Source organism: Mus musculus, chromosome 14 (assembly GCF_000001635.26).
Source record: "Mus musculus strain C57BL/6J chromosome 14, GRCm38.p6 C57BL/6J".
Taxonomy (NCBI): Eukaryota; Metazoa; Chordata; class Mammalia; order Rodentia; family Muridae; genus Mus; species Mus musculus.
The window spans coordinates 63,023,285-63,037,925 of record NC_000080.6 but is presented as its reverse complement, the minus strand read 5'-3'; the positions used below and the strand labels follow the sequence as shown (position 1 = coordinate 63,037,925).

Here is a 14,641-nt window from a genome sequence, read left to right as displayed (position 1 = left end):
TTGTCCCCCAAGGTTCACTAGCCACGCAAATCCTTATATCTAAAAAGCTACACAGAGAGTGACTCTTCTTTGCATCTCAGATGACTCTCTGCTCACTGGGTTGATTGACAATGGGGAGCCTACAGTTGACCCTCGTGCTCTTTGTCTTGCTCTCCTATGTTCCACCAGGTAAAACTCCTTTCCTCATGGAATTAGTTTGTGAGGTTCTGTAAGTCTAAGACGAAGGTGGTGCTGAGAGAAGAGAAGCAGAAACAGGGAGGGACATGGGCAGAGATGGACAGAGTGGGCTGTTGTAGGGAATGAAGAGAAGATGCAGGGGACACTAACAAGAGATGGCTTTCTTCTGAGAAGAAACTGGTTCTGAATTTGACTCTTGAGCATCCATGAAGCCTGTGAGTAATGCTGGACTGATGTTGGCAGAAACCGAGCAGAGTGGAATGATGGGACTCTTCGAGCACAGATAGGAGGTGGGGTAGGAGGAAAGCTGTTCCCTGAAAACTCTAGGAGCATGCCCCTCACGCCTAGCTGTGTACACACTTCTTTCATTTATTTAGAAGTCAAGGCAAATGGTAGGGTGAGAAGAATCTAAAAACTGAGCTAGCTGTCAGCCTGCTTGAAATTACTTTGTAACAGTGGGATCCTGTGGGGGCATCAGAAACAATAGCCAGATTTCCTGTGTTCTGGATAGAAACAAACATTGTATGAATACGGAGAAGACTCTACTTAACAACTAAAGTGTGGGCTTTCAAAAGACAGTTTGACTTGTAGGTTTCTGGGGATGTTCAGAAAGCTCCTTCCTTGTACTTCAAAACTAATTCATAAGCTGCCATTTAAGGACCAAGTGTGAAACATATAAAAGACAGACACCAGGAAACATTGAGATAGTTGCTGCTCCTGTGTGTGGTAGGATCTCTGGATACTACACAGTGTCTCCTCTTGATTTTTTTTTTGGTCCCCAGTGAGGGCTATGGGGCTAGTAAGCACACAGCAGGCAAGTTTGCTTGCTAGTAGAATTTGATCATACAATATTGATTATTTGCACGTATTGATTCTTTCTGCAGATCAAAGCTTAGTCCATGCTCCTATGTCGGTAGCTAGGTGAGACACCAAAACTTACCACAGAAGAGCGAGATGGCCCAGGGCTACACCCTTTCCCATAAACTGTACCCCATACCTCTTGTCCATTATTTCTTGGCTTCCAGAGGCACTTAAGTGTCAATGTTGCTAGATTTGGGCATGGGTTTTAGGTACTTCCAACTATTTCTTATCCATTATCCGATAGGACACCTCTGAGTCTCTTGTAATTACCTCTGAGTCTCTTGTAATTAAGCTAGGATAGGTAATGGGGCACATAACAAAAAAATCACCCTGAAGGTTATTGGAAATATAGGGCTGGGACCAAGGGCTTCTGAATTCTAGGCTGTTGATCTTCCTTTCTTCAGACTCAAATTTTGACAGTCAAGAGCTCCTTTGGGAGGTGCTGTGCTTCCTGGTACCGAGTCTGTATACCACCGAAACTTCTTCACTGTCTGATCTTTCCATGTTGAAAATGGCTGCAAGCTGAATATACCGTGTTGTCATATGCAGATAAATGATCAGTGGCTCATGTAATTTTGGATCATGGGAGCTAATGGCTCCTAATAAGTCCATGGAAAATGAGGTCAAAGTAACTAGAAGGGGTATGTAGCCGTAAGATAGGATGGATATATTTGATTATGTAGTTTCTTATAAAAATGTATGAAGTGCTAGAAGTCTAACTTACCCTTGGCCATGTGACACTGGAGGACAATAACTGTATGTTAACCCTTTCCCCTCTGTTTGCAGTTAGAAGTGGGGTGAATATGTACATAAAACGGATTTACGACACATGCTGGAAACTAAAAGGCATTTGCAGGAATACATGTCAAAAAGAAGAAATTTATCACATTTTCTGTGGCATTCAGTCGTTGTGCTGCTTAGAGAAAAAGGAAATGCCCGTTCTCTTCGTGAAGTAGCTGTGAGTATTCTGGGGCCTCCTGCGCCTCTCGAGTCCTTTGTCCCCAGAGTGGTGCTACAGGGCTGGTGAACACACTGGAAGCAAGTTTGCAGCCGTTGTGCCATCCATCCTATTAAAACAATGGCTTCTGCCAGACGGTGTTTCCTGCTTTCCTTCCTTTAGGAAGTATTTTAAATACCTTGTCACCAGTACTTTTCTCTTTACCCTGTAAAGGGACATTTCCTAAGATGCTTCTAAAGGAAAAGTCCCAGAACCCATTTAACCTTGTATCAATGGAGTCAATTTAGTAGTTACTTCTTTAAGATATACTTTTGTCCCTGGGAGCTCTGAAGGCTCGGGGTGGGGTGGGGGCAGTCTGAATGGTTGATATTGTTGTTCTTCCTATGGGGTTGCAAACCCCTTCAGCTCCTTCAGTCCTTCCCCTAACTCCTCCATTGGGGTCCCCATGCTTAATCCAATGGTTGGCTATGAGATTCCACACCCAGGAACTAAACCACCAACCAAAGAACACATGGAGGGACCCATGGCTCCAGCTGCATATGTAGCAGAGGATGGCCTTATCTGGTATCAATGGAAGGAGAGGCCCTTGGTCCTGTGAAGGCTTGATGCATAGGGGAATGCTAGGGTGGTAAGGCAGGAGTGAGTGGGTAGGTGGGTGGATGGGGAGCACTCTCATAGAAACAATGGGAGGGGTAGGATAGGGGGTTTTCAGAGGGAAACCAGGAAGGGAGATAACATTTGAAATGTAAATAAATAAAATAATCAATAATAAAATAAAGACTAAAAAAAGAGAGAGAGAGAGAGATGTACTTTTGTGGGGCTGCAGACAGAGCTGAGGGGCTCACTCATTCTAAGAAAAGGCTCGACAACTAAACTTGATTTCCCCAGCCCAGGCTGGTACTTTTTCAGGTCAGACTCTGAAATGCATTCTGTTGTACCATGTAACTACACTCACCTCTCAACAGTGTGCAGTATTATGTCGGAAGACATGCCTGTGACTGACCTGGTGTAGTTAAATGATTGGATCTATAGTTTCCAGCTTGGGGCTTTTATAGTGTTGTGACAAACATTTCTTTCTTCCTTTTTTTTTTTTTTTTTATAGGTCACACTTGGTTTTAGTAGATCCACATGTCGTTGCGGACCCAGAAATCTCACCTCTGTCTTTCAGATTGCTTGCACCAATTTCCATTCTCTATGTTGTTAGTAAATACTTTGGATCCCGGCTAGTGTTCTCTACCCTACTCCCCTCTGGGGTATTATACTAATGATACATGGTAACTGAATTTGAATTTCACCTCTGATTAATAGGTGTTTACTAAATGGTCATATGTCTTTGCTTGTGACTGGGGCACAGCTCGAGGTTAAAGCACTTGCCTGTGTATCCTTAGTCACGACGTGCTTGTTCATAATTTGATGTAGAAAATAGTAAAAAAATAAAAGTCATTTGGAAAACACCTAAATCGAAGTATTGAGTGAGTTGCAGTTTATCAGACATACTTAGCAGTTTGTTTTCTACTGCTTACATCACTTAAATGTGGCTGTTGTGCTGAGGTTGTAGCTCAGCTTGTAGAGGGCTTGCCTAGCATGCATGAAGTCTGGGGTTCATTTCCAGCCGATCACAGGCATGCATCACCACACTTGGCTTCTGGATTTTCTAACCATTGTGAAAAGTGAACATTGAAATTGTTTTACTAATATTGTGCTGCTGTCAACTTCTCTTTTCAGATTTGCCAATTTTTGCTTTGTATACTTGAATTTCTTAGATGCAAGGATCATATATATATATATATATATATATTTATATCTATCTATCTATCTATACTGTTAAAATAAAAGAATTATTAGAAAGAAATTGCACCTTTTTTTCGGTATAAGCTTTCTGACTCTTCCTGGCTCTTCTGGAACTCTCAACACAATATCTGCCTGATTATACTGCATGTACATCTCATAATAATTTATCTTTACATCTTTATATTCTTTTTCCCGTTCTATTTTCAGTTTGGCTGATCGTTGGGGATATGTCTCCAAACCGGCTGATCTTTTCTTCTTCTTGACCTTGTCTGATGTTATACTTCCTTGTAGTGTGTAATTATAAAAAAATCAATCCATGTTAAGTCCAGCTCGCCCATCCTCATCATTCCTTAGCTAACTGGCTGATGAACTGCCAAGCCATCTGCCCCGCTGGCTCTAATCCCCTAGCCCCGTAAAAGGAAAACTCAAGAGGCTTGTAATTTATCAGTCAGATTTATAACAGTAAATCTTCAACCCCCAAAATGCCCACACAAAGAACTCAAAACTGAATTGATACTGATACAAGCTGCACACCTAGACTGGACAGATGCGCCCTACATCAGTCAGCCGCCTCTCTGTGAAATCCCCAGATACTTTCGGCTCCTTGGACCACGTGGCTCCAGCTCATCATCCTCTTCTACAGTTTCCACCTTGAATCTCCTGTCTCTGTCTCTGTCCTGTCTCTCTCTGTCTCCCCCTCCCCCCACTAAAACATTCGGCTCCTCCTTCCCTTCCACTGCCCAATCACAGGCTCTAGTCTTATCTGACTAATTAAGATTTCACCTGACCTCAACTGAATACAGGCACCCCTTTTGAGGGGGGACAGAAAAACAGCAATTCACAATATTTCCTCATTGAAGATTTCAATTCAGTTACTATATTATTCCACTATGAAGTTTGTTGTTTTGGTGCTGTGTGGTGTTTTTTAATCCCTTTACTGGAGATCTATCTGTCTGGGGGTGCGGGTGTGTGTACTAATAAGATGGGTGCTTTGCTGCAATCTCATCCAGGCCAGTTAGAACCCTGATCTGTAGGCATTGTCTGGGAATGACCAGACAAACCACTTCCAGATCGCAGGTGGGACTGTGGCATCACGTCCATTCTCTTTGCTGAGCCTGGGGTAGAGCCATGGGAAGTGTTTATTTGCATCTGTTTAGAACTATGCTCATTTCCCACTGTCTCTGAGGTCTCTGTGATTCTAAGAGGAACTGTGGACTTTAATTTTCATCACTTACCTGTTGGGGTGAGTGGCCACCTCCAATTAGTTTGCACACCAGACTAGGATCCGTGGGGACTACTCCTTTGTATCAAAGAAAACCAACTTACAGTATTCATCCAGTTAACAGATAAAAAAACCATGTGACTTGTGAGTTTGGGGCAGATATAAAGATGTTTCTGAGCATCTATCTATATCCATATTTTTCTATCTTCCGGTTAGTGAGAATATACATTAAAACATTACATAGCTATATCCTACATTGGTAGAAATCTTTATTATTGATACGAAGTTGAAGTTATAATTCCTTACATTGGTACAGAATTTACTTGATACAAATTTAAGGTTTTCATTGGTCTGAATTTCTTTATTGATATAAAAATGGAGATTAATATTGTTACTCTCATGTAGGCACTGTGCCTATACAACATATTTAAGTATACAAAGCTTAGACCCAGTCCTTCTCTAACTGCCATTACAAACTGATCTTAGATGATTAAGTGTACAAGTTAAGGGCCAGATAGCAAATTCATGGCTCTGAGTTAAATGTTAGGGTGTTTTCAAGATATTTCAATTAGAAATGACTGAGAGCAGTCAAGACTTAATAGTTCAGAAATGCTTTATGTAGTCTTTAAAGGCTTCTGACACAGTATATGACATTTATGGGCATTTCTTTATTAAAGATCATTTGACTAGAGACCTGTCTGCTCCTGATAGCACCCTTTTCTTGGATTCAAAGAAGAAATTGAGCATCAGTGGAGTTGCTCCAGTTGTGGCGAGACAGCCACTAGGCAAGAATTGCCTCATTTCATCTACAGACAAAATACTGTCCAGAAAAAGGAAACACTCTGAGAATAGTCAACAGATAATCTCTGCCAAGACAGGGTAATCAGTCCTTTAAAATACTACGTTACAAAGGTTACAAAGGTCTGCCACATGATCCTGGGCCAGAAGGCTGAAGACTGATGCTCCAACGTTTTGAGGAATGAGGGACTGTCCAGGGGATCAGTGGTCTCATAAATTGGCTAAGTATTAGAAGCTATGTTTTGTGCTCCTTATATTTTCAGGTAATATTAGTCATTTTTTGATTTCTGATGAGGTTGAAGACTGGTTGTAGTCTCATAGCCAACCCAAGCTGTTTAGCATTGAGAAAGATGATATAGATTTGAGAGCATGGTTTTCAGATGATATATAATCTAAAACCAGGACACAAATGAGGTGTAAAATTATAAGCCTTTTTAAGTTAGGAAAATGACAAGCCGGGTGGTGGTGGCCCACGCCTTTGATCCCAGCACTCGGGAGGCAGAGGCAGGCGGATTTCTGAGGCCAGCCTGGTCTACAAAGTGAGTTCCAGGACAGCCAGGACTATACAGAGAAACCCTGTCTCAAAAAAACCAACCCCCCCGCCAAAAAAAAGTTAGGAAGATGACAGTGTGCTTTATTTAATTGACAAAAATGATGGATTGGGTGTTAGGCATATCTCATACTTTATAAATTACAGAATGGTAATAGTTGTGCTCAATTTATATCTGAGATAAAAGAGCCCTTTAATTGGACAAAGGGGGGATGTAGATTGCTATCTGTACACAGGTGAGGTCAAGTGAAATATAAGGCTAGAGCCTGTGATTTGGCAATGGCAAAAGAAGGTGGGGCTAAAAGTTTTAGAGAGGGGACAGAAAGACAGAGAGAGGAGAGAAGGACAGAGAAAGAAGATGGAAGAAGAAGATGAACCTGATCCACGTGGCTTGAAAGAGTCACAGGTAGCGATGGATATCATAGAAGGACAATAAAGTAATGTCAGGAACATTTGCCTCCTCTAGGTGTGCAGCTTGTATTTATATCAATTGAATTTTGAGGTTTTTTTGTGTGAACCTGTTGGAGGGTTAAGGATTTACTGTTATAAATATGGCTGATAAATTGCAAGCCTTTGGAGTCTTCATTTAATGGGGGTTTAGAGGCAGCAGCTGCCAGTCTCAGCCGGCTAGCCACAGGGGCTTGCAGAGGGGGTGGATGGCCTGGGAAGATAGGAGCCGTTCAGCAGCAGTGAACTCAGGAAACATGGCACCGTTGCTTGGGTATTGCACAGGGGCAGGGAAACCGCCACTGCTGGCGTGTAGCTTTAGCGTGGATTGGTTTTTAATAATTACATGCTACAGACTAGAAGTAAGGTTATTAAGGTATGTAAAAAAATATTTAATTTATTTCCCAAACTATACTATTTTGCATTTCCACCAGCAAAGAGTGTTAATCAGGCATCATTCTTACCAATACTTGGTATTTTCAGTTAAAAAAGTTACCCTTACCAGTATAGGTAGTGTTAATTCATTGTGACCTTCGCTGCTCCCTAACGATTAACCGTTCTGATAATCTGTTCATGTATTTATTTGGCAAACTTAAGTCCTGGGATTCTAGGGACTGAGAAGTCCAGGCCCCTTCCATCCACAAGCTGGGATCTTAGGGGTCTCTAACTCAGCCTAAGTTGAAAGGTCTGAGACCAAGGAGCCAGTGGTGTAAACCTGAGACCAAATTCCTGTTGGTACAGGAGGGACAGCATGCTGTCACTGCCCCTGTGCATTCTCATGGCTATGCTCTCGATAGCCATGCCTGCCACTGGAGTCACCTCACAATCCTGACAAGCTGCTTCCAGGACTGTCGACAGCTTTACCTGGCTGTGAGAGGGTCCTGGACTGGGCAAACAACTGTGCCCTCAATAGACATAATTTTGGCAGAGGAAAAATTTATATCGAGCATTCTCTGTGGAAAACAACTCTTTAAATCTAGGACAAGCTTAATCTTTTTTTTTTTTTTTAAACTTATTCTACTCTGGCATTCGCTCCCTCTCTCATTCCCCTGGTAAATTGTTGCCCAGGTTTAAAAGCCTTTCAGAGACTCGCTAGCTTGGCACTTGTTTTTTCTCTCAAAAATTTTCCTTGGGAACTCAGAACTCAATACAAATCTTGTCACATTTGCTTTTGAAACCCCTGAAGGCTCTATCATCTGGCTTCCCTGACCCCATTTCATCTTGTGTTCTTTAGCACCTAAAACCTAAATTTATGTGCCAGTCCCAATCAGTCAAATGTTCTACAGCATTCCATGTCTCATGACAGTCATATCCCACCATGGGCCTTAGCAAAGTAACTAAAGTCCTGCACCACTCCCAAAGCGCCCACGTCCAGCTTTCTCAGCAGTGTCTGTACGTCCTGACAGCAGCCAGCACTAGCCAAGTGTCCTGAATGGCTGGTAACAGGCAGTCTTTCACACCAGTTCAAACTACTCAGCTTTTGTCTCAAGGAAGGGAAAGTAGCTATATTTCTTCATTTTTATATTTCAGACTTAATTCCACCTGTCGCCATGCCCTGTGATCTCATGGACCAGGCTGTGAGGGGAATCTCTCAATTATGTTTAAAAGCCTTCTTTCCATTCAAGTAGCTCAGACGCAGACTATTTTCCAATTACCATAGTTTCCTATCTTGGGTCATTATCAAGGCCCCCCGTGTACTTATTTCACATCTACGTATCTGTGTGGCAGACTCCCTTTGTTAAGAACGCATGCTACTCTGTCTATGGAGAGAATTCTCAGTTCTGCTGAGCATCCAAATAAAGGAAAAGGTGGAACAGGGAGAAGGTCAGACTTTACTTTCTCTGCACCACAATATGTTATGTGTCTTTATGGAACCCTGAGATGCCTCGCATGCAGACAACTTGACATTGGTTGCATGTCTCATAACGGAGAGCATACAATTGCTGCTTCAGCAACAAACCAAATCAGCACCAGCAGCCAAATTGGGCTTGCCCTCATGATTGCTTCCCCTCCAAACAGATCAGCCTGAGATTACAGCCTTATTACCCAAGGCAGGGACCAAGCAAGTACTCCTCCCTATTCCATCTTTGGTTCTGTCTGTCTGTGTTCAGACTCTAACTGTGCCATGAGGGATATGAGAGTAGATGTCTGTTTGCCCCAGACAGAGCACCAATGACATAACCAAGAGATGATTCTGGCCAAGGATGATGAACCAGTGAGTTTATTGGAGTTTTTTACAGGATTAGGGGCAGACCCTCAGGCAGGTGCATCACCAAGAAGCCTGTTCCAATATGGGAGAAGACTCAAGAAAGCTGCATCACTGTAGCTCCCAGCAAACCTGTGGGGAGGACTACTGAAACATCTCCTGGAATCTTTACTACATATGTAACCTTGGAGGTGGGCCTTGTGATTGATTTGAGTTCCATAGTTTTCTAAGCTTGTAAGCCTTACATCATCTCTGTCTATGTTAAAATAGCTAGTGCTACCATTAACAGATGGTAGAAATACAGTTGGTTTTTCTAGAAATACAGTTGGTTTTTCAATACAGGCTTTCTCTGTGTAGCCCTGGCAGACTTGGAACTCGCTCTGTAGACCAGGCTGGCCTCAAACTCAGAGACCCATCTGCCTCTGCCTCCCAAGTATGGGAAAGGAGTGTGCCACCACTGCCAGGCATGAACCCACTTCTTAGTTCTCATAGTTGTTTTTAATAGATGCCTTGAGATTGTTTATGTAGCTAATCACACCCTCAGACAAGAGATGTTTCTTTGTATTTAATTTGTGGGATTTTGTTGTAGATTTGGTCTAATACTACTTATGTTACTTTGGTCCCCCCAAATGACACGAAAATCTACATGTCTACACATAAGACACCGAGGGACCCTGCCACTAGTTGATTTTGATTGGTTGCCAGCAGCCAATGGCTGGGCATCGAGACAGAGGCAGGATAGGTACAGAAGAGAGAACATAGTAACCATGTAAGGTCGGGATTGTGGCTCAGGAAGATGCAGGTCTGGGTCTGGGGCAGTAAAGATGGAATATAGGTTTTAGTAAGTGATAAACTGGGATTATTGGAAAGTATCTCAGCCATGTAGAGGTTTGGAAGTGGTCCAGCCATTGAGCTGTTTAAGGCATATTAAAATATAAGTGTGTGTGTGTCTTTCATTTGGGAACCCAGAACTTTAGGACCAGTATTGAGGAACAGGCTACCACCACAGGGACAATTTGAGTAGAGATTAATTGATAACTACAACAGGATTTGACTTTTCCTCCTTACCACACTGGCTACTAATCTCCACCCCCACCCCCGCCCACTCCTGGCAGGACACTGAGTAAGGGTTTTGAGAACAGGGTTGGGTTTTTTTTTTCTTGCTTTAATTTTTTTTCTTCTTATTGTCTGTATGTGTTTGAGGTTATTTTGTCTACATGTATGTCTGTGGAGCTAGAAGAGGCCATGAGATCCCCTGGAACTCAAATCACAGATAGTTTTGAGTCACCATGTGGGTTCTGGGCTCTGGAAAAGCACTCAGTACTCTGAACCTCTAAGCCATCTCTGGAGAGACCCCTTTGTCTCTGTTTGAGTCTATGGCAACACAGTCAATGTTTCACCATTAAGTATAATGTTAACTGTCAGGTTTTTTTTTTTTTTTAATCTCACTGAGGAAGCTGCCTTCTTCACCTGGTTTCTAAGATTTCTTCAACACAGCAGTTTTAGCAGAGTAATTAGATGGTGGGGACTTTGACTTCATCTGTGGGTCGATCCAACTCATGGTCTTGAGTTGATAAGCTTTGGGCAAGTGACCAAAACTTTGGAGCTGGGCGCCAAGGACTGCATGCTGCCCCAGACTTCCTCCTCGAAAATATCTCCTTACTCCAAGGTCAGCAGATTTGCCGTCACACGCTTCCAGCCCTGGTGTTCAGCCTGATCACCCTCCAGGAGCAAGGATCTACTTGACTGAAGACTGAAGTCTCTTAAGTATGATTCAAGATAAGCATTCCTCCTTTAAGGGCCTCCTCAGGGATTTTGCCACAGTAATGAAAGCTAATCAGCTAATATGAGTATCTTCTATGTTTAACTATGTCTGAGTCCCAGTTTCTAAAACTAGACTAGAAAGACATTTAAAGCTGGAAAGGAAAAAAAAATGCCCATGAGTTTGCACTGGATCTTTCCTTGCTAGAACTCTAAATGAGGATTCAGGACTAAAAATGAATGTGTATTAAGTAAGAGTTTACTAGTTTTAGAGTCAGCAAGTAGAGACGTTAAATTTCCATGAAAGACTTTGGCCCAACACAAAATCAGGTCATTAATGTGGTTCAAGCGGCTTCCAGCCCAATTATTTTTAAATGCTTACTTGGAAGCCCAGGAGTCAAATGGCCAAAGGTTAGACTCTTGTCTTGGTTGAACAATAAGAATGTTGAACAATAGTAACTGAAAGAGCATCCTTAGGAACACACCACACCCATGTCCACCCACCAGAGTCTGCCTAGTAGTTAGTACAGAAGTTGGATGGCTTTCTATAGTGTCCAGAACTCTCTGCCCTTGGGCTACAAACTTTACAAGGTGTAATTCAGAAGAGCTCGATAAGCAAGAGGCATTTGTCAGCACTAGGCAAAGGAAACTGCTAAAGGTGCGATAGAAATCTACTGTAGGGGAGGAGTGGAATTGTCCCAGGAGGTTAAACACAGTTTCAACGCTATGATTTTACAAAAATTAAGATCCCTCACTCTAAAAGGATCCATTTATATATGGGTAGATGAGTTATTCAGTCATCAAAAAGATATCTAAATGACCAGTACCATTCTGAAAAGTGTTCAGTCTTTTTTATCTGTTAGGAAAATAGAAAATCAAAACTACATTCCAGGGGCTGGAGAGATGGTTCATCCACTACTGGCAAGTCTCTTGCAGAGGACCGGAGTTCGATTCTCAGCATTCCCAGAGGCTCACAGTGGTAATTCTGGTTCTATAGGGTCCGACTCCCTCTTCTGGCTTCTACGGGCTCCTTTATGCACGTGGTGCATACAAACACACACAAGCACAACACAGACACACACACACATTTTTCTTAAAATTATAAAAACGTCTCTAGATCTCATCTCACTTGTAGCTATCATTAATCAGTCGTACAGCAGTGGGGGTGGGGCCCCGGAGGTAGGTCACATCTGTGTGCATGGGCCCTGGGAGAAGGCAGCATCCGACTCTCAGAATGATTGCCCTGCTGCGGGCACTGGTGTGGCGGGCACTTACATGCACTTGCTCTGACTGCAGTGAGTAGTCATCTCGGCGGCGTTATGCAAGTGGTTCGGTACCTGGACCTGGACCTGGACCTGGACCTGGACCTGGACCTGGACCTGGACCTGGAGGCTGCCCAATCATCTGGCCGACTGTGGGAAGTCTCTAGCCTATCCGCATCCACAACGGCACCCGTATCTGGACTGGGGTCCCGTGGTGCACACCAGACTGTGCTGGCGCGCGGGTGGCTGGACACGGCACAAGCTGCTGGTGTGCACGGGTCTGCTGATCACCAAGCTGGAGCACAGCTTCTCGGATGTGGCGAGCATCGTGGTGTGGTGCGTGGCCTTGGCGATCTCCTACACTAGCGTCTATGATCACCAAGGCATTTTCAAGAGAAATAATTTCAGACTGATGGAGGAAATTTCAAAAGGACAACAGATACTTAGTAGAGTTGGCAGAGAGCAACGACAAAGAGGATCTAGTTTTAAACTGCCGGATGGTAGTGAAGATGCTATGTCCAGAAGAAAAGCAGATGTTGTGAGAGCTGGTGGCGCGGCAACGGAAAGCCACAGATCTGAATGTGTTTCACAGATCTGAATGTGTTTGAGCTTGCTTTGTTCTCACGGGTTCCCTGATCTGGATTTAGTATTGAAGTTTGGTTCTGTGGACAGCACGTTAGACTTTCTCCCGTGGCAAATCAGACTGGCTGAGATCGTCTTCTTGCCCTCTCACCTGTACACCAGGTCAGAGGACTTCTTTGCCTTTTTTGTTTTGTTTTGTTTTTTGTTTTTTCCGAGACAGGGTTTCTCTGTGTAGCCCTGGCTGTCCTGGAACTCACTCTGTAGACCAGACTGGCCTTGAACTCAGAAATCCGCCTGCCTCTGTCTTCCAAGTGCTGGGATTAAAGGCATGCAGTGTGCATCGAGTGAACCGCATCTGGGAAAGTAGTGATTCCCTGTTGATTAGATTTGATTCAGGCTTTTGGAACAAAGGATCCAAAACGCTGTGCACACCTACTTCATATTCCTTATAATATATCAGCGGACACAAAAAGTGTCTTCCTCGAGAGTGAACGTTTGTGTTTGGAAAGAAACAGGAGGAAGGCAGTAGAGAATGGATCAGGGAAGAAAACTGAACCTTTAGATTTAAAAGGCTCAGGCCCTATCATTTTCCTGTTTTCGTGGGGAATATAGGGAGTGATTAAAGCTAGCTTAAGTGTTTGGAGCGGGGTGGGGGTAATTTTTGTTCAGGTTATTTTTAAGAATAACATATTGACTTGCTAAGTGGAATTATTCTCATTTTAAGGGAGATTCAGCTGAGTGGAATTCTGTACTCACACCTTGAAAGCTTGCTTACTTTCAGAACGTCTATCATTAGATTTCTGGCCATTTTCGATGCTTCGTTATAGTAAGCATTGGCCGGCTGCTTTGGTGTCTGTGCTCTGGGTTGTAAAGATCATTTGAAAAAGAAATTACAAAATACTGAAGTACAAAAGATAGAACCTTTAAATGTTGAACTAAGCAGCCCCAAACTAAGTAATGATCATCTCAAAGGTGGGAATTTTCCTTAAACAAAGAGTAAAATGCTGCATAGTACCCCAAAATATTTCCACTAGCTTTTTATTTAAAATGAACATTTGAGAGATGTTACTCTCTAAAGTAGCTTGGTCCTCTTTCAAGTAACACCTGGGATTTCCCCCCCAGTAAATTTCAATAACAACTTTGCATAGATAAGATGAAGTAGGGTGTTGGCTCGTGTCACCCAAATCTGTGAAAATAACTTGATCATTTACGTCCTATGTCTTATGATCATTATTGTGTCATAGAGAACAGTACTGGGTCTATTATTTTCAAAACAAGTGGATTCTTAACAGCGACTTAATGGTTTTTCCACACAGCTCATGGCTAGGTGCAAACCATTCTTTGTATTTGATGGATAGTTTGCAAAAAATTCTTACCAGCAAGAGTCATGCGCATTTAGTTTGGGGCCCCAGAAACCTGAAAAGCAGCGAAGAAAATGGGGTTTGAAGAGTATGGTCTAGAATGGCTTGTCAGACTATGAGGGGAAGATTATGTGTTTTGGCTTGGGATTACCAACCCATTTATGATTTTAAAATATACTTATAATAAAAATTATTAAAATGAATTTTGGTCTAGTGATACTACTTTGCACTTAAGGGTCTTTTTTTGTACAAATTCTTTTTTAAAAGTCTTAATTATTGCCATAATTTTGTGTGAAGCTATAGCATGTGCAAACATCTTTAGAGAGTGCCCGTTTCTGGTGTCCCATGCTGTGGTCCTGTACCACTGGTTTTTATTTCCCCCCTTAGGAGTTAATTTTTTAAAATTTAATAGTTTTCATTAACATGATATATATGTGTGTGTATATATATATCCTTAATAGACCTTCTGGGGTTTGTACGACTTTAGTGAATTAAAAGTGTAATTGAAGTAAAAAGATTTAAGATTTGTTAAAATGAAGTTAGTCGGTTATCCATTGGAATACAGCCAGAATTCTAAAGGGTTGAGTTTTTATACTTTTACTCTATTACTTAACAATTACACACCCACACTATACATACACACATACACATGCATACATACATAA

The 14,641-nt window shown here is 42.4% G+C and overlaps 1 protein-coding gene and 1 pseudogene across 1 annotated transcript; both read left to right on the top strand.

Moving 5' to 3' along the window:
* The first annotated feature begins 79 nt into the window (after positions 1 to 79).
* On the top strand, positions 80 to 3,839 carry Defb30 (defensin beta 30). Its single transcript, NM_001039566.2, has 3 exons — positions 80 to 168; positions 1,825 to 1,996; positions 3,099 to 3,839. Exons 1-2 carry the CDS (start codon positions 111 to 113, stop codon positions 1,992 to 1,994), a joined length of 228 nt encoding a protein of 75 aa, NP_001034655.1. The 5' UTR covers positions 80 to 110; the 3' UTR covers positions 1,995 to 1,996; positions 3,099 to 3,839.
* Positions 12,215 to 12,796, top strand: Gm19198 (predicted gene, 19198; annotated as a pseudogene).